This window comes from Lonchura striata, chromosome Z (genome assembly GCF_050655825.1).
Source record: "Lonchura striata isolate lonStrDom1 chromosome Z, ASM5065582v1, whole genome shotgun sequence".
Taxonomy (NCBI): Eukaryota; Metazoa; Chordata; class Aves; order Passeriformes; family Estrildidae; genus Lonchura; species Lonchura striata.
Genome location: NC_140740.1, coordinates 47,657,386 through 47,680,836, shown reverse-complemented (window position 1 = coordinate 47,680,836; position 23,451 = coordinate 47,657,386). Strand labels below are relative to the sequence as shown.

General features: G+C 53.6%; 2 protein-coding genes and 1 long non-coding RNA gene across 9 annotated transcripts in view; 2 read left to right on the top strand and 1 right to left on the bottom strand.

Annotated features, from left to right (window-relative positions):
* The first annotated feature begins 3,965 nt into the window (after positions 1–3,965).
* LOC110484191 (uncharacterized) lies at positions 3,966–9,894 on the top strand. The gene is made up of 4 exons (XR_014951052.1): positions 3,966–4,154; positions 5,979–6,161; positions 6,736–8,768; positions 9,108–9,894. It is a non-coding gene; the product is annotated as an uncharacterized LOC110484191 (long non-coding RNA).
* A 4,558-nt stretch (positions 9,895–14,452) lies between these two features.
* On the top strand, positions 14,453–22,143 carry LOC110484190 (uncharacterized). The gene is made up of 11 exons (XM_085566089.1): positions 14,453–14,684; positions 16,151–16,393; positions 17,111–17,401; positions 17,775–17,872; positions 19,166–19,361; positions 19,493–19,604; positions 19,755–19,989; positions 20,226–20,265; positions 20,486–20,591; positions 20,670–20,716; positions 21,586–22,143. Exons 1-10 carry the CDS (start codon positions 14,576–14,578, stop codon positions 20,710–20,712), a joined length of 1,473 nt encoding a protein of 490 aa, XP_085422215.1. The 5' UTR covers positions 14,453–14,575; the 3' UTR covers positions 20,713–20,716; positions 21,586–22,143.
* Positions 21,175–23,451, bottom strand: part of LOC110484188 (receptor-type tyrosine-protein phosphatase mu) — a 30,480-nt gene continuing 28,203 nt past the window's right edge. For 4 of the 7 annotated variants that reach the window (XR_014951050.1, XM_085566080.1, XM_085566079.1 and 1 more), the window contains one exon: positions 21,175–23,359. Coding sequence is in view for 4 of the 7 variants with exons in the window: in XM_085566080.1 (XP_085422206.1) it covers positions 23,285–23,359 (75 nt within the window). In the remaining 3 variants the exon portion in view is untranslated. The remainder of the gene's footprint in view (positions 23,360–23,451) is intronic. The other 3 variants (XR_014951051.1, XM_085566081.1, XR_014951048.1) reach the window with 2 other exon arrangements.

Genomic DNA, 23,451 nt, shown 5'->3' with positions numbered 1-23,451 from the left:
CAGTCTGAGCATGAAGGGGATTAGGGTGTATTTGGGGTTGGTGTGGGCAGCAGCACCAGGCCAGGAGGGCCTGGATGGCCAGGGTGAGAGCAGTGGGCTTGCAGATTTCCAGAGGGATTTTAATCATGGTGCCAGGGCACCATGGCAGTGCCAGGGCAGAGTCTTGCCTACCTTGACTGTGTGATTCTGGGGAGAAGGCATGTGCAAGTGGACTCAGAAAGGTGGGGAGATGCTCCCTGTTGGAAGGAGTCAGCAGGTCCTGCTCCCTCCACTGGGAAGAGGCAATGTAGCAGTGATAGCAAAGGGATTATCCAGCCCTCAGGGCCCACCCCTGCTCTGCCCAGCACCCAGAAATGCTCTCCTGGGAACCCTGCAACATTCTGGGCTCTCCCCTGTCACAGCTCTGCTCTCAGTACACCTATCTTGGATCAGACCAGGCAGGTCCTCAAGCCACCATAGGGGCAGAGATGGTAGTCTTGTGCTGGCTTTTGTAGCCTTGAGTGACCAGTTGCACAGGAGGGAGTCCCTGCCCCTGCCACTGTCACCAATTGGGTGACAACAAAGGTGCCCCAGAGCCACCTCTCTCTCAGGCCAACAAAGCTTCCTGCACACCTCCCAGATATTTTACTGGGTTCAAGGCAGACTATGATAACTGATCATGACCAGGTTGTCACCGCCCCAATCAGAGCTGATCCTCTGCACCCCAGCACTACTGGGGCTCCCCTTACCCTCCTTCTGCCCATAGTTCTGGGGTTCTACTCCCAGCTCTGTAGATGAGCTGTAGGGGTTTAAGATGTCTGTGTTCTATCCTCATTTTGGGAAAGGGGCTGGATGGTTCCTAATTTCAGGGTAGCATGGAGTGTGGGCCATTGTTGTATTGATGGCACTGCAAGACCCCTGTTGGGAAGAAGTTTGGGTCTGGTGGGGTTGGGAAAGTTGGAGCAGTGAGGAAGAGCCCACAGTGGGGTTCAAGACTGGGTTTTGGCTGTATCCTGTAGGCATTTTCCAGTTCTCCCTGCCAGAATATGCTCTAGGTTCTGGCAGTACAGGCTTCAGCCCTGATTGAGGCAGATTCTACATCCTGGAGAGGGACCAGCATGATGTGGGGACCCACCACCAGGTCACACAGGATCATGTGCTTATGCTGTGCAAGGAACAGACCCCTTCCTGTCTTTCTCAGGGATGGATCTGACTAGGCTACCCTCCTCAGGCCTGAGCCTGACTCAGCAGCTTTGTGTTGACATCCCAGCCTGGCTGTAGCCCACTTCCATCACCTGACCATCATCTGACACCACCATCTATAGGTACAACCTACAGTGGGTTCCCTTGGGACAGGTGTGATCTAGGAAGGAGAATAAGACCCTAATATGCAGGTGTTGTTTGTGAGTTTTGACACAGTAAAAGATTTTACTATAGAGGAACATGGTGGCTGTGTTAGCAGAGCTTTCCATGAAGCCTGATTCTCAAAAGCCACAGCTACTTCTTCTTTTCCTTGTGGTTTTGTGGATAGTTTTGAGCCCCCAGTGCTCTTCTCTGTCAGAAGTAAATCTGAGTGTAAATTTCAGGTGATTTGGGTTTTTCTCTCTTCAGTCTGAAAGTTTGAGTCCTAGTAGTTCTTCGACAACCGAATGGTCCTCCAGGAAACAGCCCATCAATCACATTTGCAATGACATTGAATTCAATGAATATAGCTGACTGTGCTGACTTTCAGTTTTCTTCAGCATTTTTCTAATGGATGCTATATACCAAGAAATGAACAAATCTCAAAACAATGATAAATTTCTAAGGAGGGAGAGGCCAAACACAGATTTTGAGGCCTTAGGACCAGGGAAAAGAAATAACCTCATCAGGGACAATAGGAAGCTTGTTTTACCACTTGTGAAATTTTCAAGCTTGACTGTTTAATTCCATTGGTTTTGCTTCTTTCACATACAAGAGAGAGTCAGTGAGAGTGTCGGTGTCTAACTCTGGGATTTTATGAAGACATGACCCAGTGAGTGCTGGGTGTGCCCATTCTACTGCACAGGAACAAGAAAAACCTTGTTCTCAAAGGACAGGGATCCACCAAGGAAACAAGGAGGACATGACTTAGTGCTGCTGTTCCTCTTGCTGAGAGCTTTCTAGAAGATTTCACTCATTTACCTCACAACAGCTGCATGTGACACAGCTGGACTTGATGTAATGATGTTCCCAAATGGATCTTCGGAGACATCTAGTTTACAGAAAGCCCTCAGTGTTGCTGGTTTACAGGGATAATACAGATAGATATACCAAGCAGTGTCCTGAGGATGTGGTTCGTGGGAAGGGATCTCCTAGGGAACTGAGGGCTAATGAGTTCCAGCTGAGTGGTAAGAAACACCCTGGGTGACAGCATCCATTCCCAGAACACAGAGAGTGTTGCACCATAGGGCATTTGTGCTTGTCTATCTAGCAAAACACAGGGAGAGGGATTCTGTAAAGCACAGAGTTGAAAGAGGAATGGCCCAGGAGAGCTGCAACAGCACAGGGAGTCAGGACACAAGGACATGAAGTTGTCCAAGAGTTTGTGAGCTGAAAAGAGGCTCCAGAGAAGAGCTTGGTGGTGACATCTGCAGGGACAGGAGACTGGGGGAGTGTGAGTCCCCAAATGAAGAACACTTAGGGAATTCTTTCCCAAACCCAAAGACCCTACCTGAGCTCAACAGTAAAAGGAACAAGATGCCTCCATCCATCTCCAAGGAGTCCCTTTTATACCCATACTGTCCACACTGTCCTTGTTGAGTGCTTCCCATCCTAAAAGTCACTGACAAAGAGCAGCTGAGAGCAGGAAAGGTTTGGAGAAGAAATGAAAAGAGAACACTTCCAGGTCCAGGAGCTTGTCTGATGTGGAAACTCTAGTGACAGAATTCAACAGCAAGAATGTTGCAGCTGCATTAGTTCAAGGTAATAAGAAAGATTTTTAGAAGTATTTAAAATATATGTAGATATGGTACTTAGGAACATGTTTTAGTGGGGGGCTTATTGTGCTTGCTTAGTGGTTAGACATGATCATCATAGAAGTGTTTTCCAACATAAATCATTCCATGATTTGAAAGAGAAAGTGATGCATGCAGTCTAGGGTGGCCTTGGGCACATTAATCAGGGGTGTGTTCCTCAACATCCTCTGCTGGATCTGGAAGGAGAGAGACAGACCTGAGAAGGTTTTGGAGGTGCTTATTTTGGAGCAGGGCTATGGAAGCCTGTGGTAGCGAGGGAAAAGGCTGGACTAAGACACCTGGGAGACTGCATGGAGCATGTACCCACTGTCTGTGGGAAGACGTGTGAGAATCAACACTGAGGCTGGTGGGACGCTCTCTTTCCAAAGAGGAAGCTTATTGCACCACATGTGATTCCCCTGTGGGGCTGTCTCACTTCTGTGTGAGTGCCTCTCCTGTGCAGGGCTGCGCAGACACCTTTCCTGAGCAGCTCATGCTGAGTCCTGCCTGGGGACTTCATGCCAGCATGGCCCTGCCAGCACTGGCTCTGACATTCTTCCTGGCCCTTGCTCCTCTGCTGCTGGCACTGGGACAGAAGCGCCACGATCCGGAGAATCCATGGGTATATCAGGAAGCAGGTAAGAGTGGATTGTGCCTCTCTCTTACAAAAATGACTTTGCTTCTCCTCTACCTGTGCATTTGCTACATGGCTTTACCCTGCTTGGCCTGCAGCTGAGGCTATGAGAGGGCTGGAGCAGGTATCTGCATATGCCTGAGACACTCAGGCATCCTTCATGTTGTGGTGGGACAGACCTCCATTTGGGATGGAGGGCAGCAAGCCTTGATGTGCTGGGAAACTTCCATGGGATTTGCAGTGTCCCTCTAGGAGGTGGGTAGTGTTTTGCTGGGAGCAGGAGGTGGCTGGGTCTTGTTATGCAGCACACAGATGAATCCAGAGCAATCAGAGCAGTGATGGCCTTTCTAGGTAGTTCAAGCACTCCTGTCACAGGTGATGATGGTGATCATCAAAGACTTGAACTCTCTTAGCTGTGATGCCTGCTCTCTCCCATAGTCCCTGGGGCTGAGGGAACTGTAGTTTGGTGGGATTGTTCACATCAAGAGGCTTGTTCTAGTCTTTCTCCATGCCAACAGAGTTAGGGGCAGCTCCTGTGTCTCTGCTAGGCTCTTCCTACAAAGAATGTGAGTTTTCCTGTGGTGATTATATGCTGTGCCCTGGGCTTGCTGGTACCTGTTGAGGTCCCCATGGGGTATGGCATGGCTAGGGGATGATCTGTAAGTATTCTCTCTGTAAGGAAATGGGAGCAGAAGTGGCTAGCCAAATCATCAGATGGGTTGTGAGGTTGTGAGTCATGCTGCCTATCACTGGCGGCTCAAGGGATGCTGCCTTTCCAGCAGTGGACAACTCTCAGCTGTCCAGAGCAGGATGGAACCTCTTCTCCCTAGTCTGTACTCATGTCTACTGACCCAAAAGGATCCTGGATGTCACCCTTGGGCAGGGTGTGTGTTACTTCAGGGTGTTTAATGGCAGGAGGGGCGAAGGTGTGTGAGGGGGGTGCCTGGTGAGGCTGGGACAAAGTTAAGGGTTTCCTGTCTGTCAGGTAGTTTTCTGTCAGTGAGGTGTGTGATCTGAGGGCACTGGGAGAGACACTGAAGAAGTTTCATGTCTGCACGATGTGGTCTAAAAGGATGGGGCTGGTGGCCACTGTCCTTTGGGGTGGGGAGCTGGGACGAGGTTTGCCATGATGGCGTGGAAACCTGCTGCCAGAAAAGGGAAGTGGTGAGTGCTGGCTGGTGGGAAGTGGGCAGTTGTAGCTGAAGAGAGGCGTTTTATCCCCCTTCAGGGAAGGCCAGCTCCATGCCCACTGCCTTCTCATGGACTTGTTTTGCACTGAGTGAGAAAGTCTAGGTGACATGTCCACCACAGCAGGACAGGGCAGGCTCATTTTGGGTGATGTGCAGAGGCTAGGCTGAGTGCATTGAGCAGGGTATGAGGTTTGTGGCCATTGGTGTGAACTTACGTTGTCTGAGGGACACACTCTATTGACAGCTTCTTTCACCCAATGTGGAAAAAGCTGATTAACACAGAGAGTGTCAAGGTATTTGATTTATTTACAGTTCTGCACAGGAAAGTGTGCTGGGTGGCAAATCCACACAGCCAGCACACTGAGGCAGACAAAAGCATATATACTGACAGAGACACAGTCTTTGGCTATTAGTATACCTTACTGAAGTCACTGCTTGCCTGCGTTACTATGACTCATCCTTTCCCTTCTTCACTGTAAAAGCACAGTGTTCCAAGAAATCATGGTACATGCTAAGAGAGTGGTGGTCTTTTTGAGAGAGGGCGTCAAATAACTGAGGATATGGGTTTTTACTAAAATTAAGAGCAAGGATTCATCACTAGGGTGATGAATAACATAACAAAACTCAGCAAAACTGGGTGTTTTCTAGCTCACAGGTAAACATCTTGGATGATAAAGGTGTTATTTTTTGTTTTTCCCCTTTCAAGGACTCAGACAATTCATTTTCTGTCTGCTTCATTCCTGTAGTTACTGCTTCCACTGCAGAATTGCTTGGTTCATTCTCTTGTTACCTGCAACTTTACTCCTATTATTTACAATTGCTGCTGGCAGTCACTTCTTGGGGACCAAGCTGTGGAGTCTGGAATGACAGCAGAGACTCACTGGGTCTGGTGCACTCCCCCAGCCCCTGTATTTGTGGGAGAGAGCAGCATCCCCCCGGCTGCTGGATCCCTCTGGCTGGGCTGTCTCTGCAGCAGTGGGTGGGCAGGATAACCCTGTGGATAACCCTCCTGCACTGCCCCTGAGAGTGTGAGGAGGGATAAAGCATCTGGGAGATGGGGCTCATCTGGGGAGGTGCTATCTCTGCCACCTCTCTGAACAGAGAGGGATTGGCACCCCTCCACATAGAGCTCCCTCATCCTCATGGATGCTGCTGGAGCCCAGTGACCCTCAGGCTCTGCCTTCTGGCCTTTGCACACAGGAAAATGTGAAGCTCCCTCAGACTGGGACTCCAAACTGCAGTTTACGCCAAAGAAGAGCAACTATGCCTTGAATGAAGTGGTGCAGCTCAGCTGTGCTGGGGAGTTTGTGCCATCTGTCTGGCAGATCCAGTGCATTTCCAGAGGGGCCCAGATGCAGTGGAATGAGACTGCCACCTGCAAGGGTAAGCACAGCCCTGCACCACTGTGACCCAGGGTCCTGAGCTGGTGACAGACTCTCTGTGACCTGGTCATGCACATGACAGTGCAGGAATGGCAGACCTGGATGCCTTGGCTTTCCCCCATGTCCTGGCAGTGACAATGCTCTCTTTGTCTCAGCACCTTGCTGTAGGCACCTGCTGGGCTCTGTGCTCCTGGGGAGAGGAATCCTTCCCAGCCAGCATCTCCTGCCTCAGCATGGAGTAGGAATAGCTGCAGGGGTTCTGCTTTTTTGCCTGGAAAGCTTCTCAAAGGTTTGGGTTGTCTCTGGTGTGGGAGGCTGTTACTGCAGCATGGCTCACCTGCACATGAGGGAGACAAGAAAATGGGGGCTCAAATGCCCCATGGAGAGGGCAGAATCCAAGGGAGGCTTGTGAGTCCAGGACACGGGGTAACAAGGAGCCCTGTGTTCTTGGAGAGTGTCTGGGTACATGACACTCGTATGTGTTGGGGTGAATAGTCAGAGTCATGAGAGATCCGTCCCATGTCTCCTCTCTTAACGTCCCAAAAGTACTCCTCACCCAATTTTACCTCTGACAGAAACATGCCAAAGGCCTGCTTGGTGGGACCCCAGACTCCAGCTGGCACCAGCCCGTGACAGTTACACAGAGAATGAAGAAGTGACTCTGAGCTGCAACAATGGTTTCCAGCCATCCTTCACCCATGTCAAATGTGCAAATAGGGTTCAGCCACTGAATTATCAGCCAGTGTGGCTGGGGAGAAACAGCAGTGGTGTGTGGATTCAAGTTCAGGGGAACATAGTGTGCATTGGTAAGCAGGGTGTCAGGAAATGCTTCCTACAGAATTCTGTGGTCAATTTATGCCCTGTCCATCCATCTCCAAGCTTCCATCATCACTGTGGTCAGGGATGCAATTCTGATGCCATGTCGGGGCCTCTTGGGTCTTAGGCATTTGATACCTCAGACCATTCCCCTATTGAATTCTGGCACATCCTTGTCCACCACCTGCCTGGACAGGCCCCAGCCCCAGCTGACACTCATAAGGAAAGCCCATCCCAACTAGACTTGCAAAGGTGCCCCATCCTAGCAGATGGATGTGTCACTTCCCGCTCCTTTCATTGGCTAGAGGGACTGCTGGGGATTGCTGAGACCCCGCCACATACCCTGCTCCTCCTTGGAACCTCTCAGCCCAACTAACATGCACTTTCACCTCTGCCAGAAACATGCAAAAAACCCAACTGGGACTTCAGACTCCAGCTGGCACCAGAGCAGGAGAGTTACAGGAAGAACGAAGAAGTGATTCTGAGCTGTCCCAAGGGTTTCCAGACACCTTTCACCCATATCAAATGTGCAGGAAAAGTTCTGTCTGTTATCAATGGAAAACCTATACACAGAGAAGCTTGGACTGGAAAGGACAGCAGAGGCAGTGTGATCAACATTCAGCCCAAGTTCAGGGTACAGTGCCTTGGTAAGGAGGCATCAGGAGCATTCCTGACTGCCCTGCTCTGCCCTTCCTGAGCAGGGAAGGCAGCCTGTGGGGGCACAGGAAGCTTCTGGCTCTGTGCTGCCTGGGGAAATGGCAGGTGGTGCTGAAGACACTGTCAAGGCAGCTCCTGAGTCTGCTCTGTGCCTGCCCTAGGGTTCCAGGGGTGCCCTGGTGGGGGAGATGGCCGATGCCAGCTTTAGTCCCTGAAGGTCCTGGCAGGAGGGAGTTTTGGTACAAAGGTCCCTGCCTTGATACCAAAGTAGCCATTTTGGCAGTAACCAGCACTGCCCATGGCACAGGAGGTCAGGGGCCATGCAGGGCTTCAGGCTGTGTTCACAGGGGGCTGGGTGGTATGTGGGAGACACAGGTCTCCCTAAGGGCTTCTGGCAAGAGCATGTGCTGAAAGTCAGGAGTACAATGTTGTAGGTCTGACAGGTGGCACAAGGGACGAGGGTAAAGGTGTGTCCTCCTCCTCGTGTGCTGGTTCCCTCTCCCTGTGCCTGCTGCATGCTGTCACTGCAGTGCCAGCTTTGGGACTCAGACTTCATGACTTCTCAGGAGGAATCAGGGGGTTGTCATCCTGCCTGAGGGACAAAGAGGGCACCAGAGTCTCTGGGCAGGCTTTGTGTACACACCCCACGTGGTTTCCCCTCAGTCCCTGACTCCAGCTCCTCCTAGCCCTTCCCAGGAGACCTGGGGGGAAGATGTTTGGAGTCCTTCTTGTCCTCATCCTCTTGCCAAAAACTGATGTGGAAGGGCTGCTCTGCACAGTGTCCTGGAGCTCACCTCTTGCCTTGATGGATCAGGGAAGGGGATGCCCTGCTCCATTCCCTGTCATGCCCTGCAGAGCCACACTGCCCAGCTAACACCTTCCCATCTTGTTGGTGCAGAAAAATGCCAGAAGCCCCAGTGGGACTCCAGGTTTATCTTTGACCAAGAACAGGGGACCTTCAACCCAAATGAAGTGGTGAAGATGTGGTGTCCTGAAGGGTACTGGCCTCCACCCATGGAGATCAAATGTGTGACATTGAATCCAAGGGAAGGTTCCACGATTCCTCGTAGTGGCTGGATAGTGAGGAATGGCACAGACACCTGGCACGTTATGGAAGGGAACTTGACCTGTGTGGGTAAGTGAGCAAGCCAGACATTCTCCAGTGCTCTCAATTTGTCTCCCCCAGCCATGGAGAGCAATTCTGCATGTGTGGCACAGCATCAATGCCCTGTGCTTGGGGTGGTCAGGGTATGGCAGAGAAATCCAGAGAAAATTCTGGATGCATCCCAGATTTATGTCTGTGCTGTTGGCAGCTCTGGCATGTATAGTCTGGGAGAAGGCAGAATGTCCTTGTCTACTCTGTGCTGGGGACAGGCTAGTGAGGGAATGGTGGGGTTGATGGAGTTTGATGTCAAGGCTTGGACAGGGAGAGAGGAAGGGAGGGAGTGATCCTCCTGGAATGTTCCCTTCACAGATGTCCTCCAGGTTGTTCCTGAGACCCTGAAGGTTTCCAGCACCAGCATCAAACTGAACTGGACTTGCATGCTTCCTCATATGTGCCAGCATATTCGGGCCAGGTGCCAGCTGGAGCAGCATTTTTCCTCAAACTGTGAGGCTGAGGAGGTGAAGGTAGAGGAGATGCTACAAGGCCAGGAGGGAATGTTCACCTGCTCCCCTCTGCAGCCCTTCACTGTCTACAGTGTCACCATCTCCCTGCTGCCTAGCACAATCCTGTACACACGGCTCATCAGGACAAAGGAAATGGGTATGTTTACATGCCCTTCACCCTGAAGCTCAGCCAGAGCATCTGCTCCCTGCTGTGATGGTCCTGAGATCAGAACTGCTTGCAGCACGTGGGGATCTGGGGAAGGGGCTGTGCAGGGCCCTACAGCACGGAGTTCCCCCTCCTCACCACACCATTTCTGCAGAGGCACAAGCATCCTTTGTGGGAAACAAATAATTGCTATCCAGTCATGATCCGGTTCTCCTGTGCTTCCAGTGCCAGACAAACCAGAGAAGCTGTGGCTGGATCACAGCACGGGGTCCCTCAGGTGGAAGGCGCTGTCCTCCTGCAAAGGGGAGATCATTGGATACCAGGTACTGGGAGTCCATGGAGTGCCTGTGGTCCCCCTCACCTAGCCTGGAGCTCTGTGCAGACAGCCTGAGGAGAGGTGGGAGCCTTCCTTGGCCAGGGCCCACGGGCTGTACCCTGCTGGTGTTCCTGGTAGGGCCTGGTCCCCTCTTGTGCCCAGCCAGCAGTAGCAGCCCCTCTCCACAGAGCTGCCCAGTGCAGAAGCAGGATGTTGGTGCTACTGTCTAGCAGCTCCCTGTCCTTCCTCCAGCTGAACATCACCACCATGAGAGCAGAGGACGGCAGCTTCCTTGAATTCAGTCAGGTGTTGGTGAACCAGTCTGTCTCTGAGTATATGCCACCTCATCAGACAGCTGGCAGCAAATACCTGGTGACAGTGCAGGGCCTGACGGCAGCTGGGGCTGGGGCTGCATCACAGCTGGAATTCCAAACCTACATCCTGGGTAATGGTTGTTCTGCCCTGTGTCTGATTGGGGTGGCTTCTCAGGGGTGAGTGCTGAGTGTGGAGCAACTTCCAGACCTGTGTGTGGACCCAACCTGTCCCAGCTCAGGCAGGGGCAGGGAGTATGGTCACCTGGCCCAGCAGTGGGCATGAAGCTGGGGGAGTCTTTCCTTGAGGGCTTTCATTGGCAGGTCCGCAGAGGGGCTGCACCGCTTCAGCCATGATTTGTGCCTTTTATACCAGACTTGCCCTCTCTACTCTTCCACTGAAGAAAGTGACACCCATCCCTGCGTTTGGGTGAACAGGTGGCTCAAGGTCAGAAAGCACGAGGGCTCCTGAGCCTGGGTCTGTGTTCTCCTGCTGTGTGCAGGATGGCTGAGCAGGCTGCCAGACCCTCCAGCTGGAACAGGGACAAGGCCCTGTGCTCCAGAGCCTCCCTCTGCCCTGCCCAAGCAGAGGACAGGCAGGGGAAGGCTTGCTGCCTGTCCCTGCAGCAGCCAGGGCAGCATTTCTACACACGTGCAGACACCCAGCAGCAAGGCTGGTGCACCACTGCTGGTGCACAGCCCAGGCTGTGGCACTCACTCCTCTCGGTGTGTTAGTTTCAGGGCAGCCTCTGGGCCCTTGGCCTGGGTCAGCAGTCACTGTAGTGGTGGTAGTGGTGCTGTTGATCCCCTTGTCTGCTGGGATCATCTGGTTCGTGCTGTTCAGGTGAGTTGCAGATTTGGAGTCTCGGTTCTGTCTCAGGCCATGCGGTGCTGTGGGGTGGGTGGGGATAGAGAGGGTTCCCCAGCTGCTCCCACCCTTCTATGGGTTAGCGAATGCAGATGCCTGGTCCTAACACAAGTTTGCTCTAGGGTTCCTAGCTGGGGCTCTCAGTGTCTTCTTCAGGGCTGGGATGGGGCCATGTGTGCTGAGAGACCCTCTCCCCTTGTTGCTTGTGCAGCCCCCACTGCTCCCCCACTGCTGTCCCCTGGGGTGTAGGTGGGTGACGCCTGTCAGGGCAGAGGAAGGGTGTGCAGAACCCTCCATGCCACTGCTGGTCAGTTCAGCAGGGTCTGGCCCAGGTCAGCCTCTCCCTGACTCAGGACTGCCCTTTGCCTTCCCAGAAAAAAGAAGAAGGCCTTGCCCAGCAAAGCCGAGGAGGATCAGTACACAGGTAGGATCCCCAGCACAGAGGGGACTGTGGGGCTGGAGCTGGGAGGGGAGCAGGTGTATTTCAGGAGGGCCCCGTGGCATTCTGAGGTAGCTCCAGGCAGCCCAGCTGGCTTTGGCTGACCTGTCAGACCAAAGTATCCCACATCTATTCCCAGCTGACACCCTGCTCAGTGGCCTCTTCCAGCAGCTCCTGGCTGTGGTGCCTCTGAGGCGCCAGCGAGGGCTGGGCAATGCTCCTCTTTCTCACTCGCTCTGGGGTAGGCAGCAGCTCTTCCCAATCCTGATGGTGTGCATCCCAAGATGATCTGTAGCCGCCAGTGATGCTGCCTGCCGGAGGCTGCCCTGCTCATTCCACAGCCCCCGGGTCCCTCAAGCTGTTTCTCTCCTTTTGTCCCACCCAGACCTTCAGCCCTATGAGAATTTACATGGGGATAATTACTGCAAGATTGAGACTTTTCTTGAGAAGGATGCAGGTAGGAAATGTGTTGTCCTGCCTGTGACCTCACATGGCCCACAGAGGGGACTGCCAGCTCTGATGGTGTGTCTGAGCTCATCATGTTGCCAAGGGCATGCAGTAGCCTCTGCCCTGGATTCTCTTGTTCTCCTCAGGTAAGTATGGCCAGGCTGGAGAGCCCTTTCCTAAGCTGCTGCCTGTTCAGGAGAGTCAGCAGTGAGGAAGAAGAGGAGTGGACATCTGAGGCTCAATGATGATGGCACTTCCCTTCTCAAGGCTTGGTCCTCCACCACCAGAAGCATGACAATGAATTTTCTCATGGGTTATTGCTACCCCCAGAATTTTCTTCTTCATCAAGCTCCAGAATCCTCTGCCACAGCACAGGAACCGCTTAAGGCATGGGATGACCTGCTTGTGCCAGCAAGGGCATGTCCTGGTAGTTCTCCAGTATTCTGGCATAGCTATCTCACCAGTACCTTGGTGCCTGCAAATGTTCCTTGAGACTGGATGAGCTCACAACTCCTCTTTCCAGCCTGTGTCCTTGTATCAATCTAGACCCTGTCCTCTTCTTGAGTTTAGCCTAGCTGTGCTGCCCTGGCCACTCAGCTGCTGTGTCTGAAACAACCAATAAATTGTTCTTGTTTGCAGGGGCTGCCTGGCCCACAAAAGCTCCAACCTTGTCATGGGTCCTCCTTGTTTTGTGTGTGAAAGCCTTGACTCTATGAATCTTCATGGAGGAGCTTGGAGTAGGCTTTTCCATCTGCTGGCAACTCCAAGGAAGCACACCTGAGGTGCTGCATGCTCCCAGTGCAATGCTTTGGGTGGCTGTTTTCCCTCCTCCCCATCCTACAGGTAACGCCATCTCCACTTGCACAGCTGGGCCTCTGTGCTGGTCTGTGTCCTCTTCTGTGGGTGTTGGTGCTCATCTCCCATTTTGTGAGGTACAGCTGCCACTGGTCCTCTTGGGACATCTGTGTCCTGCAGCCTTTGGGATCTGCTGGCTCTTGGCTGCTGCTGCTGTCCCATCCCCTCCAACAGCCACTGTCCCCCATCCTGTGGGGTGCCAGTGCTCAGTGCAGCCTGGATGCTGAGAGTCCAAAGGCTCTCCTTGGTGAGGGGCGCACTGCTGGCAAATGGGGCAATCAACCTCCCTTTCCTCCAGCTCTGTGTGTTGCCTGTAATGATTCCATCTTCTTCTCCTGCCCTTGGGCGCAGAGGCTCTCCTGAGCTCCCTGGACTTGGGTGTGACAAGCTGGTTCTGGTTGTGCTTTTTACAGCCCTGAACACAGAACTGTTATGTTTTTTAGCTTCAGTGTTATCTCTCTCCCCTGTCAAACATGCCAATACCCAGTGCAGCCTAGAGGCTGAGGGGCAGCCTGAAGGCTCTCCTTGTTGAGGAGTACACTGTCAGAACATAGAGCAATTGACATCTCTCTTCTCCAGCTTTTTTTTAGCCTGGCTTGACTTGCATGTGCTGGTAAAGGCATGTTTTGACAGTTCTTCATATGAGCTGGCTGCCCATCAGCTCAGTACCTGCAACTGGCCCCTGGGACCAAAATACCTCCTTCCTGTGAACTGTTGCTGATGTGACATATGTGCCTGATGGAGCAACTCTTTGTGGGTGTTGGGCAGAGACGACAAGAGAAATTCAATGCTGTGTGACTGCTGCTGGTTGAGAAAGGGGAATGAGTAGGCTTGGGATAGGGGAGAATGGTTGCCACTTCCTTGGCTACCCTGCTTCCCAGTCCATCCCCCCATCCCCAGTCACATCCTGGGCTGTCAGCCTCATGACTCCACCTGCTCTGTGCAGACAGTCAGTAAAGGCTTGTGGTTTGGATGAGGCTACCTGCTGCTCCCAGCTCCTGTCCAGTCACCTCATTGCCCTTGTGAGGTGCAGTTCCCTGTGGACGCTGAGCTAACTGCACCTTGTTGAGAGGAGCCATGAGCAGGGCATCCTTTACCTCAGGCAGTCCTGTGCATGTGCCACAGGAAAGCTGAGGGACAAGCATGGTCTCTGTGCCTCTGCAGCCCCCCATGTCTGATCACCCAGCCTTCTGAAATCTGAGACATCCAAAGTGGATGGGAGGTTCTGGAGGAAAAGAAAAGCAGTGGCTGCTGATGAGCAAGAGGCATAGTTTAGTATTGTGTTTTCTCAAGCACACAGCTGGTACTGTAGGGCACACTTGGGGACAGAGCAGAGTGCTGCCAGGCTGAGGGGGAGCAGGAGGAGGAGGCAGCTGAGGATAGAGAAGCAGTGAAGAATGAGAGAGGGTGTGGGTTGAGTGTTTCTTTTAGAAGGGCTACAGACTGTTTCAAGCATTGAAGTACTCCTTGCAGTTTGTGTCCCCACTCCTATCTGTGCTTCTGACCAGGTCTTTATGTAGATTCTCAAAGGTCCTCCATCTCCTGTGATCATTGAGGGGAAGTGAGTCATCACCACTCTAAAACCCACACAGTGTCGGGAAACACTTGGATACTACCTCAGTAACAGGAGTAACACTTGAATGTCCTAGTAACTAGGAGGGTTTTGGGAGGAAACTCTGGGATCTTGTGACAAGGTTCCTTCTGCTGAGTCCTAGAGCTTGGGTGCTCCTGGGGCAAAAAGATATCAAAAGCCAGAAGTGGTGACAGTGATGGGAGGTTCCCTGCCCAAAGAGGAAGCCTCCTACATCTCATGAGGAGTTGTGTCTGTTTCCTTCCTGTGGTTGCAAGCCTTGCAGTCAGAGACGGATGCCTGGACTCAGAGGCAGCAAGTGTGACTGAGATTTCAGTCCTGCCTGGGGACTTTATGCTAGGATGGCCCTCCAATCACCGGCTCTGAGGTTTCTCCTGGCCCTTACATCTCTATTGTCAGCACATGGCCAGGAAGAACTTTTCAACACCCAGATAGTGCCCCAGGGAACAGGTAAGAAGTGGTTCTTCCTCTTAGAAGCTTCTGCTGCCTTTCCTCACCTATGTTGGCTATTCATCTTCACTGCCTGCAGCCTTGGGCTGGAGCCTAGATGGACCCCTGTGGGCTGTGTCAGCCGAAGCAGCCTCTGTCTCCCCCAGGGACAGGAGTTACAATGCAGTGAACACTGGGGTTCTGTGGGAGAGGCAGAACCGGGCTGGATGTGTGTGATAGGTCAGGTCCTACAGAAAAGCAGTTTGCCAGTCATTCCCTGGAGACAGTGGACATGAATTGGGCATCAGTTCACACACTGTCAATCAGGGGAAGGGTCTTCAGGGAGGTGTCACTTGCTGTACGCATCCTATCCCCAGGTGTGCCTAAGGGACACTATTCCTGCTGAGGGCAGTGCAAGAGGGAGCTTGCTGCTGCTTTGCCAGATAGATGGATCAGGGCAGGATCAGTGGCTGGGTGCCTGAGCATGGCAGGGACATGGCCGTGTGCCAGTGGACAAAGCTGCTGTTTGTGGTGCTCTGCTGGGCATCTCTGGTCTTATGCCATCAGGGCTGTTTGACGGCAAAGCCTGAGCACAAGGGACTTGTCACAGCATTTCCCCTTGTGGCAAAGTTGGTCTGTACCTTGTGAGATCCCTTGTGTGCCCCTTCGGGAGAAGACAGATAGTATTTTAAACCCCTTCAGGCCTCACAAAGCTTCTTGCAGAGGCTTGAACAGACAAGGGCTCCTTCCGGGGGGCAGCATCCTTCTCTGTAGGAATCATTGCCACAGAGCCTCCCCCTGCAGCATTGGACAAACTGCTGGGACTAGCTGCTCAGCTACTGCCTACTGAGCCTGGAGAATGGTGAATTTGGTGGGGAGGTGATGAGAAGAAGGAAGGATTGTGTCAGGAGAAAGGGGCAAGGGCATTGGTAAAGGAGGAGATGTGAATGCAGAAGGCACTGCTCAGCCCCTGTCCCTCTGCCCAGCGGTATGGGGCAGGAGGAGAGTGGCCAAGGCACCAGGTGAGTAAGAACAAGGAGCACAGGAGTGTAACAGGGGCGTGGGAGGCATGAGCCATGGCTGAAGGGCCCTGCATGCCAGCAGGAGTGGTGGTGCCATGACCCAGCAAGCGTCACCTGAGCTGGGTTGGATGACAGGTCTGGATGAGAGGCTGGAGGGAGTCCCCAGGTGCAGGGCTGATTGTTCTGGGAATGTCCCTGGTCTGGGCTTTGGAGGAGGGAATATGGTGCCCATGGACACAAGTGTAAATGGGGCAGCTTCATGGATGTGTGACTCTTCACAATTTCTGTGCATCAGGAAAGCCCCTTCCCAACCATGCTTGTCCTCTTGTCACATCCCAGCAGATGGATGTGTCACCTTCCCTCTCCCTTCCTTGGATGGAGGGGTTGCTCTCCCCCATTCACCCATACCCACTTCATCATCTCATCATCTCCAGCCCATCTAACACCCACTTTCACCTCTGACAGAAATGTGCCAAAGGCCCTTGTGGGACTCCAGACTCCACCTGGCACCAGACCAGGTGAATTATAAGAAGAATGAAGAAGTAATGTTGAGCTGCCCTGAAGGTTTCCAGCCATCCTTCACCCGCGTTAAATGTTCAAGCGAAGTCCAGTCCTTCACTGGTGGGAAACCTGTCTACAGAGAGGTCTGGACTGTAAGAAACTCCAGAGGTGCCTGGGTCCGCATTCAGTCCAGAGTGGAGTGCAGTGGTAAGGAAAGGCTCAGGAGCCCTCTTGGCTGCCTTGCTCTGCTCTTCTTGAGCAGGGAAACCAGGGTGTGGGGCACAGGAGGTTTTGGGCTCTGTGCTGCCCAGGGACATGGCAGGTGTCAAGTCCAGCCAGCAGGTCACCCCTGGGGCTGTTGGTGATAAGGGTCTCCCTAAGGGCTTCAGGCAAGAGCACATGCACAAAAGAGAAAAGCAACGGAGAGGGATTTATGGTGAGGCTTGTGGCCCGCACATGGCACCACTCTTGGAGCAGGATCAAAGACCTTTGCTGGCTGTGTCCTCTCAGATGGTGTGGCAGTGAGTACCACAGCTTGCTCCATATGAGCTGGGCCCCTCCAAGTTCACATCAGGGTGGGTGCAGGCTTAGAACTCTCTTCTCACAGCTTAGGACATTCAAGTTCCCTCCACAGAAGAACAGAGCTGTAACTGATGGATTGCAGAGATTCTGGGACACACATACATCTCAGTTTTGAATCAAAGGGGAAAATTTCTTGAGCAATAATAGTCCACTTCTTCATTCACATTCATTCCTATTCAACTCCTCCTGCTCCCCTTTGAGAGAGCTGCAGTGACCACCTTCACACTCTCCCTTTCCTTCCCATTGGGCTGGGTGATGAGCAAAGTTGTCTGACTGCAGCATCCTTGCATGTCTGGGGTGGAATGGGAATAAAGTGACCTTTTGGCAATCTTTCCTTCACAGAAGTGCTCCAGGTTGACCCTGAGACCTTTGAGATTTCCAGCACCAGCATCAAACTGAAATGGACCTGCAGGTTCCCTGATGCCTGCCAGGGCATGAGGGCCATGTGCCGGCTGGCAGAGCCTTCCTCCCCTCCCTGTGAGGCTGAGGAGGTGAATGGAGAGCAGATGTTACATGGCCAGGAGGGAACATTCACCTGCTCCCCTTTGCAGCCCTTCACTGAGTACAGTGTCACCATCGACCTGCTCCCCAACACAACCCTTTTCTCATGGTTGTTCACCACAGAGGAAACAGGTATGTGCACAGAAGGAACAATTCAGAGCTGTTTCACAGGGTGCATAGATGTGCCCCTCACCCATCAGCTCAGCCAGAGTATCTCTGCTCCATTCAGGGATGTGCCTGGGATCAGAGCTGCTTGGGTCCTGTGGAGCTCTGGGGAAGGGGCTGTGCGAGAGCCCTGAGCAGGGCACACCCCATTCTCATTGTCCCACTCCACACCACGCTGTCGTGCTTCCCATTGCTGCAGCACACGCAGCCTTTGCAGGGGACAAACCCTTCGTAGGGAGTCCCTTTGCAGCCTGTCCCTTGGCCAGGAGCTGCTGCACCCTCCTCTGGCCTCAGCCCCTGCTCATGGCCCTATGTGTGACCCCATTGTCTGTGCTTGCAGTGCCGGACAAACCGGAGCAGCTGTGGCTGGATCCTGACAGGGGATCTCTCAGGTGGAGTTCGCTGCCCTCCTGCAATGGGGAGATCATTGGATACCAGGTACCAAGGGACCAGGGCAGACCCTCACCTCCCAGCCTGGAGCTCTGTGCAGGCACATTGGGAAAGGGACAGCTGGGATGAGCCACAGTTCCCAGCCAGTAAATACGTGGCTTTGATGAGCACAAGCATTTTCTGCATCATTCTCAACATTCTTCATGCTGTGGAGATGACCAGAGAGGTGTGAGTGCTCTGTGTTCTCTGGGCTTAATCCCTAGGTCTTTGCTTTGGATTTGGCAGTCTTTTGGGGTTGGTGTGCAACACATGGTGACGTGTCTTCTGGGGCGGCATCCCAGGGTTTCCTGTGCTTCTTGCATACTTGTTCTGGTTCCTGCTACAGAAAAAGCTTGTGGCTTGAGTAGTTCTCTGAAAGTCCCTCCTGAAAGCTCCTTCTCCAGAGAGCTACATTGTTCTGTTGAGTTTTCCTCAATGCCTGGCTACAAGCATCTCCTCTGTCTCTGGATTTGGGACACGTTCCACAGCAAAACTCTGCTCTCTAGCAGTGGGAGGGGGGATGTCACATTGTTCTCAGAATGCTCTAGGTACTCTCTGAGGACAGAGGTCTCCATGGTATGACAGGGACCTTGCAAGCTGTTTCTTATCTCGGTCCTGGAAAAACTGTCACACAAGCTCTTGACAGCACTGTGAGCCTGTTCAGCTGGTTTCCTGCTCCCAGAAACCAGTGTTCTTAAAAAGAATCCTTTTGTTCCACTTTCAGTTGTCTTCACTTTTGCATAAGCCCAGAATATATTTCTGTAAAGACAGCAAGTGAGAATGGCCAGGACTCTCATGACAAATCCAGATGATGCATGGGCAAATGCAAACTCTTCATCTCCATTGCTCATGGAAACTTCAGCCTTTCTCCTTTTCTCTTAGGAAAAGCTTTCAGAGTCCAGCTTTACACAAGAGAAACGAGAAGCTTTTCTCTGGTGGAGTATGTCACCACGGTGCCTCCGGTGTTGCAATACACCTGGGGTGACCTCCTTCTCGGGCTCAGTAAATATATCTACAGGCCTTCAAAGAAGCAGCCTCCCTCTTCCCTTGTCAGAGGCTCAGCCCTTTGCTCACAGAGGTTGCTGCTCCCACATCCTCAGTGTTGGTTCCAAATTCCTCCTGTCCTCTTCTCTGTTTTGAGCTCCCCGCTTGGGGCTCCTGCCCGTTCCTGTCCGGAGCCTTCCCCAGGCACAGCGGGCAGGCACAGGGAAGGGCAGGCTGGCAGGGACGTTGCCAGCTGCGGGCACCTTCCCAGCGGGCAGCCGGGAGCTGCTGCGTTCCAGCTGTGTCTCCTGTCCGCAGCTGAGCATCACAGCCAGGAATGCAGGGGACAGCAGCGTGCTGGAGACGGAGCGGCTGCGGCTCAATGGCTCCGTCACCGAGCTCCGGCTGCCGGGACACAGCCCCGGCAGCAGCTACGCCGTGACGATCCGGGGAGTGACGGCTGCTGGAGCCGGGGCTGCGTTGATGAGGGAGTTTCACGGCAACAGCAGCTCCGGTGAGCTTTGCCGTGTGGCCGGGCCAGGAGCCTGGGCACGGACGAGCCGTTCTCGGCAGCCTGCGCTGCCCGAGGCTGCCCCGCTGCTCGCCCAGCCTGCCGATGCTCATTCCCCGGCTGTTCCCCTGCAGACAGCCCGCGCCCCCAGGCCATCAGCTGCCGCAGCGCCCGCGACATCGCCCCATCGCAAGGCACGGCCGTGCTTCCCCTGCGCCCCATCGCCCGTGGCTCTGAGGCCGCCAGGTGAGCGCAGCCCCGCGGCTCCGCAGCCCCGCGGCTCCGCAGCCCCGCGGCTCCGCAGCCCCGCCCTGGCTCTCCCCCGCCGGCGCTGGCCGGCACTGCCTCCCTTCCGTGGCCCCCGGGCCCGCGTCCCACCGCCTCTGGGCCCTGCAGGGAGCACCAGCTGATCGTGGCCGCGACGCACGACGGCTCGCTGATCGAGAGTATCTGCTCGGGGCAGCCACGGCTCTCCAACGCCAGCGTCTACCTGGCCGCTCTTCTCAACCTCACCGCCCCCACGGACTTCGTGCTGGGCGACGGGAGCCGCGGCCAGGGCCAGCACAACGCTGCCCTCCGCCCGGGCCGGGACTACACGGCCCTTCTGCGCCTCGGCCGCCTCGGCCCGCAGGTACCAGCGCGGGGCTCCTGCTCTCTGGGGATGCTGCCGGCCGGGGCTGCGCCCCTCGCTGCCTCTGCGCTGGCTGGGAGGCCACTCTCCTGTCCCGTGCCTCGGCACCATGGTGTCCCTGGGCTCCTGGGCCACAGCCGGGTCACTCGGTGGCCCTGGGTGGGGCCCTTGCCTCCCTCCAGCTGGGCTAGTGCTGCAGGAGTGGGCTGAGCTCTCCCTCCTGTCTCTTCCAACAGGCAGAGAAGTTCACCTGTGTCTGCTACAGCTTCTCTGTTGGTAAGTGTCTCCTTGCTCTTGGCGCCCAAGCTTCTCTCCCAACAAGAGCTTTTGGGTCTCACATGGAACAGAACAAAATCCCCACACAGAGGGTGATCCTCTCTTGCTGTAGAAACCTCAGCCAGGACACAAGCGTACACATTTGCATACCCTTTGCCATTCTTGGGGCCACTGCTAGTAGGAGGCCAGTCTGTGGCACTCACTCCTGCTTCTGTGTTAGTTGCAGAACAGACTGCAGGCCAGTGGCATGGGGTTGTGATTGGACTGGTTGTGCTGTTGGCTGTCCTCCTTGTGGCTGCAGTCATCCTGTGGCTTGTGCTCTCCAGGTGAGTAGGAAGGGACAGGTTCAGCAGGTACATACACAATGCCAGTTTCTTACCCAGGACTCTCCTTTGCCTTTCCAGGAAAAGGAAGTACTTGCCCAACAAAACTAAGGAGGATAATTAAAAAGGTAGGAAAATGCAATTCTGTAGACAACCATCACAGAAGGGACCATCAGGCTATGGGGAAGGTGGGATGAGAGCAGCAATCTCCCAGGAGAACCTGAGTTTCAGGAGAAGCAGCAGTTTGTACTCTGCACTGCCATGTCTCCTGATTTGCCTTAGCTGGGGATGGTCAGGATGGTTCTGCCCACTGAGCCCCACATGGAGGCAGAGCCTGGTCCCAGGCAGTGCTCCCTGCCTGGAGCAGGGACAGGGTGAGCAAAGATGGGCATCCTGAAGGCTCAGGTCTTTGAGTGACCCATGTCTGTGCCATCCCTCCCAGGGATTTGCAAGGAGGGGTCTCAGGTCACTTCAGCACTGACAGGCGCCTCCAGGGCCCTGTGGTTGGGTGTTGCGGTGTATTTGGGGGCCCCCCAAGCTGTGAGTTCGCTGGTAGCAGCAGGCAGGCAAGGAGACTCCACACAACTTCTGAGGGTGCTCATTAGATGAGGGTTTATTGGGGGTCCTACCCCTGGGAAGAAGCATGGTTTCTGAGGGAGGGAAGGGGGAAGGGAGGGGGAGAGAGGGGCTGAGAGAGCATCGGCCAAGAGAGCGGGGTAAGAGAGAGAGCCTGGTCACACCGGCACACTGAACAGGAAGATTCAAAGTGGGCACGGAATAAGATCTGGGCCAATGGGATTACAGACACAGGATACTTCAGGGGAGGATTACAGGTTTGGAATAAACCATACATTTTCAAAGGGTGAGACAGAGATACCATTTAACTAAAATGTAACACCGCAGTTGGGCACAGCTGGGATGAAAGGGTTGGGCTGTGGGAGGCACTGCCTTGTGCTCCAACCTGTCTCTGACACTTGGGTGCCCTTTTTCTCCCCAGATAAAGGTGGCTAGGCTGGAGATCAGTCACTTCAGCCCCAGCCAGGACCATGGAGAGACATCCAGAGCAGTGAGGACATGAAAAAAATGGGAAGGATGACTCCAGCCCAGTGCTGATGGCTGACATGTCCCCTGGCTCTCCTGTGACTGTGACCAGCATGGGGGTCCCATGAAATTCATCTAATTCAGCAGGGCAAGAGGAAAACAGAAGGCCCAGGAGGGCTGAGGTTTTCATTCCTCAGCTTCTTCACCTCCCAGGTTTTGCTTACTGCTTTTGCAAGGCCTTTGAATCGTGCATTCTGTAATCCTTTTCTCAGGCTTTGCTTTCAATTTTGCTTTCCTGGAGGCAGGACTTGTATGCTGGATTTCCCAGTCCCAGACTCACACAGGCTCAGGTTGATGCATTCTCCTGCTGTCCTCTGGGTTTCCACCCCTTCTGCCCCCTCTGCTGATATTCAGCCAAACCCAGGGCTTTGCTTGGCCTGGCTGGGCTTCTTTGTGACTCTGCCTGTTCTGTCAACAATGAATAAAGGCTTATGGATTGAAGCTGTCCTACACAGCTTCTGCCTGGTCCCCTCATTGCCCCTCTGGGGTCATATTTCCCTGTAGGGAGCTGACAGTGCCTTGTTGAGAGGGAGTCATGAGCAGGGCTGCTGTGATCCTGTATTGCCCTAGAGGTGTCTGACAGCTTTTCTGACGTACTGAGCTGAGCTGGACAGCTCTAATGTGACTTTGGAACAGATGTGTGGTGGGAATCCATCAAAGGTGATGGCCCTCCACACACATTTTGGCCAAGAGTGTATACTGTGCCCATGCTGTGGAATCTCTGTGCTTTCAGCTCCCTTGTTGCCCCTGTGGCAGGTCAAACCTGGAAGAAATGCAAAGATCAATGGTCACCACCACCATGGCCTTTATTGGTGAGACACAGGATAGAAAGCCATGGGGTCACTCCTGCCTTTGTGCAGCAAAGACAGAACCTGTTTCTGTGATGCTGCTTGAACCACATCCAGGATAGTCATGTTGAGCCGCTGTAACCCAGGATTGCCATGTTGAAGCCACAGGCTGATCAGAGAGCCTCTATGGAGCTGGTAGGGCTGTGGCGCTTGGAGCAGCACCAGGAAGATGCAGCCCCAGGAAGAGATTGTGTGTGTTTGAAGGACCAGTTTAGCTCTGCAGGACCATGGGTTGTCCTACTCTTGGCTCTTGTTGACTTTGGGCTTCATGCTTCTCCCAAAGTAGGACAGATATCCTGTGCTCCTGAGCACCATGGATCTTACAACAGTTTGAGACTTCTCTGACCAAACATAATGTGGGTGTTGGTGCTATCCCACTTTCTCTGGGCTTCCTGAGGGGACAAGGGCAGCTGGATGGGACAGCTGTTCTGTTCATGCTTGGCAAGGGAGGACAGGTGAAGTCCTGGTGCTTCTGCTCTGGTCTACATACTCAGGGTGTGATTCAGGTAAGTTCCTTCACAAAATGCTGGGCAGAAGGTCAGGTTCCATTACACCACCTGGCCAAAATTTGAAGACAGTCTAGCCTGTGTTCTCCAATCACAAAGGACCCTTGGGGTGATTTTCCAGGTGAGTGAAGTATCTTGGAGTCATGCACATCCCTTTTTCCCCCTCTTGCTTCCACTGTTACTGATGAAGGGCTGTCCAGGGAGTCAAAGTCTCATCCAGAGATAGGCCATGGTCATGCCCCTACTTGAAATTCCCATAGGTTTCAAATGAATTCAGATAACTGAGGGCTAGTTCATAGCACAGCCCATACTGTTCCTGTGGATAAAAGGATGCACATGAGACTGGTAGACCAACACCTGCAGTGGCATGTCATCATTGGTCTCCAACAGCTTCCTGACAGAGAGCAT

What these genes read in the sequence shown, in the direction of transcription:
- LOC110484190 (XM_085566089.1), top strand. Translation starts at nt 14,576, where the DNA reads ATGGCCCTCCAATCACCGGCTCTGAGGTTTCTCCTGGCCCTTACATCT. An exon ending in GTCCAGAGTGGAGTGCAGTG is followed by an intron (nt 16,394 to 17,110) that starts GTAAGGAAAGGC and finishes TTTCCTTCACAG; the next exon opens with AAGTGCTCCAGGTTGACCCT. An exon ending in GTTCACCACAGAGGAAACAG is followed by an intron (nt 17,402 to 17,774) that starts GTATGTGCACAG and finishes CTGTGCTTGCAG; the next exon opens with TGCCGGACAAACCGGAGCAG.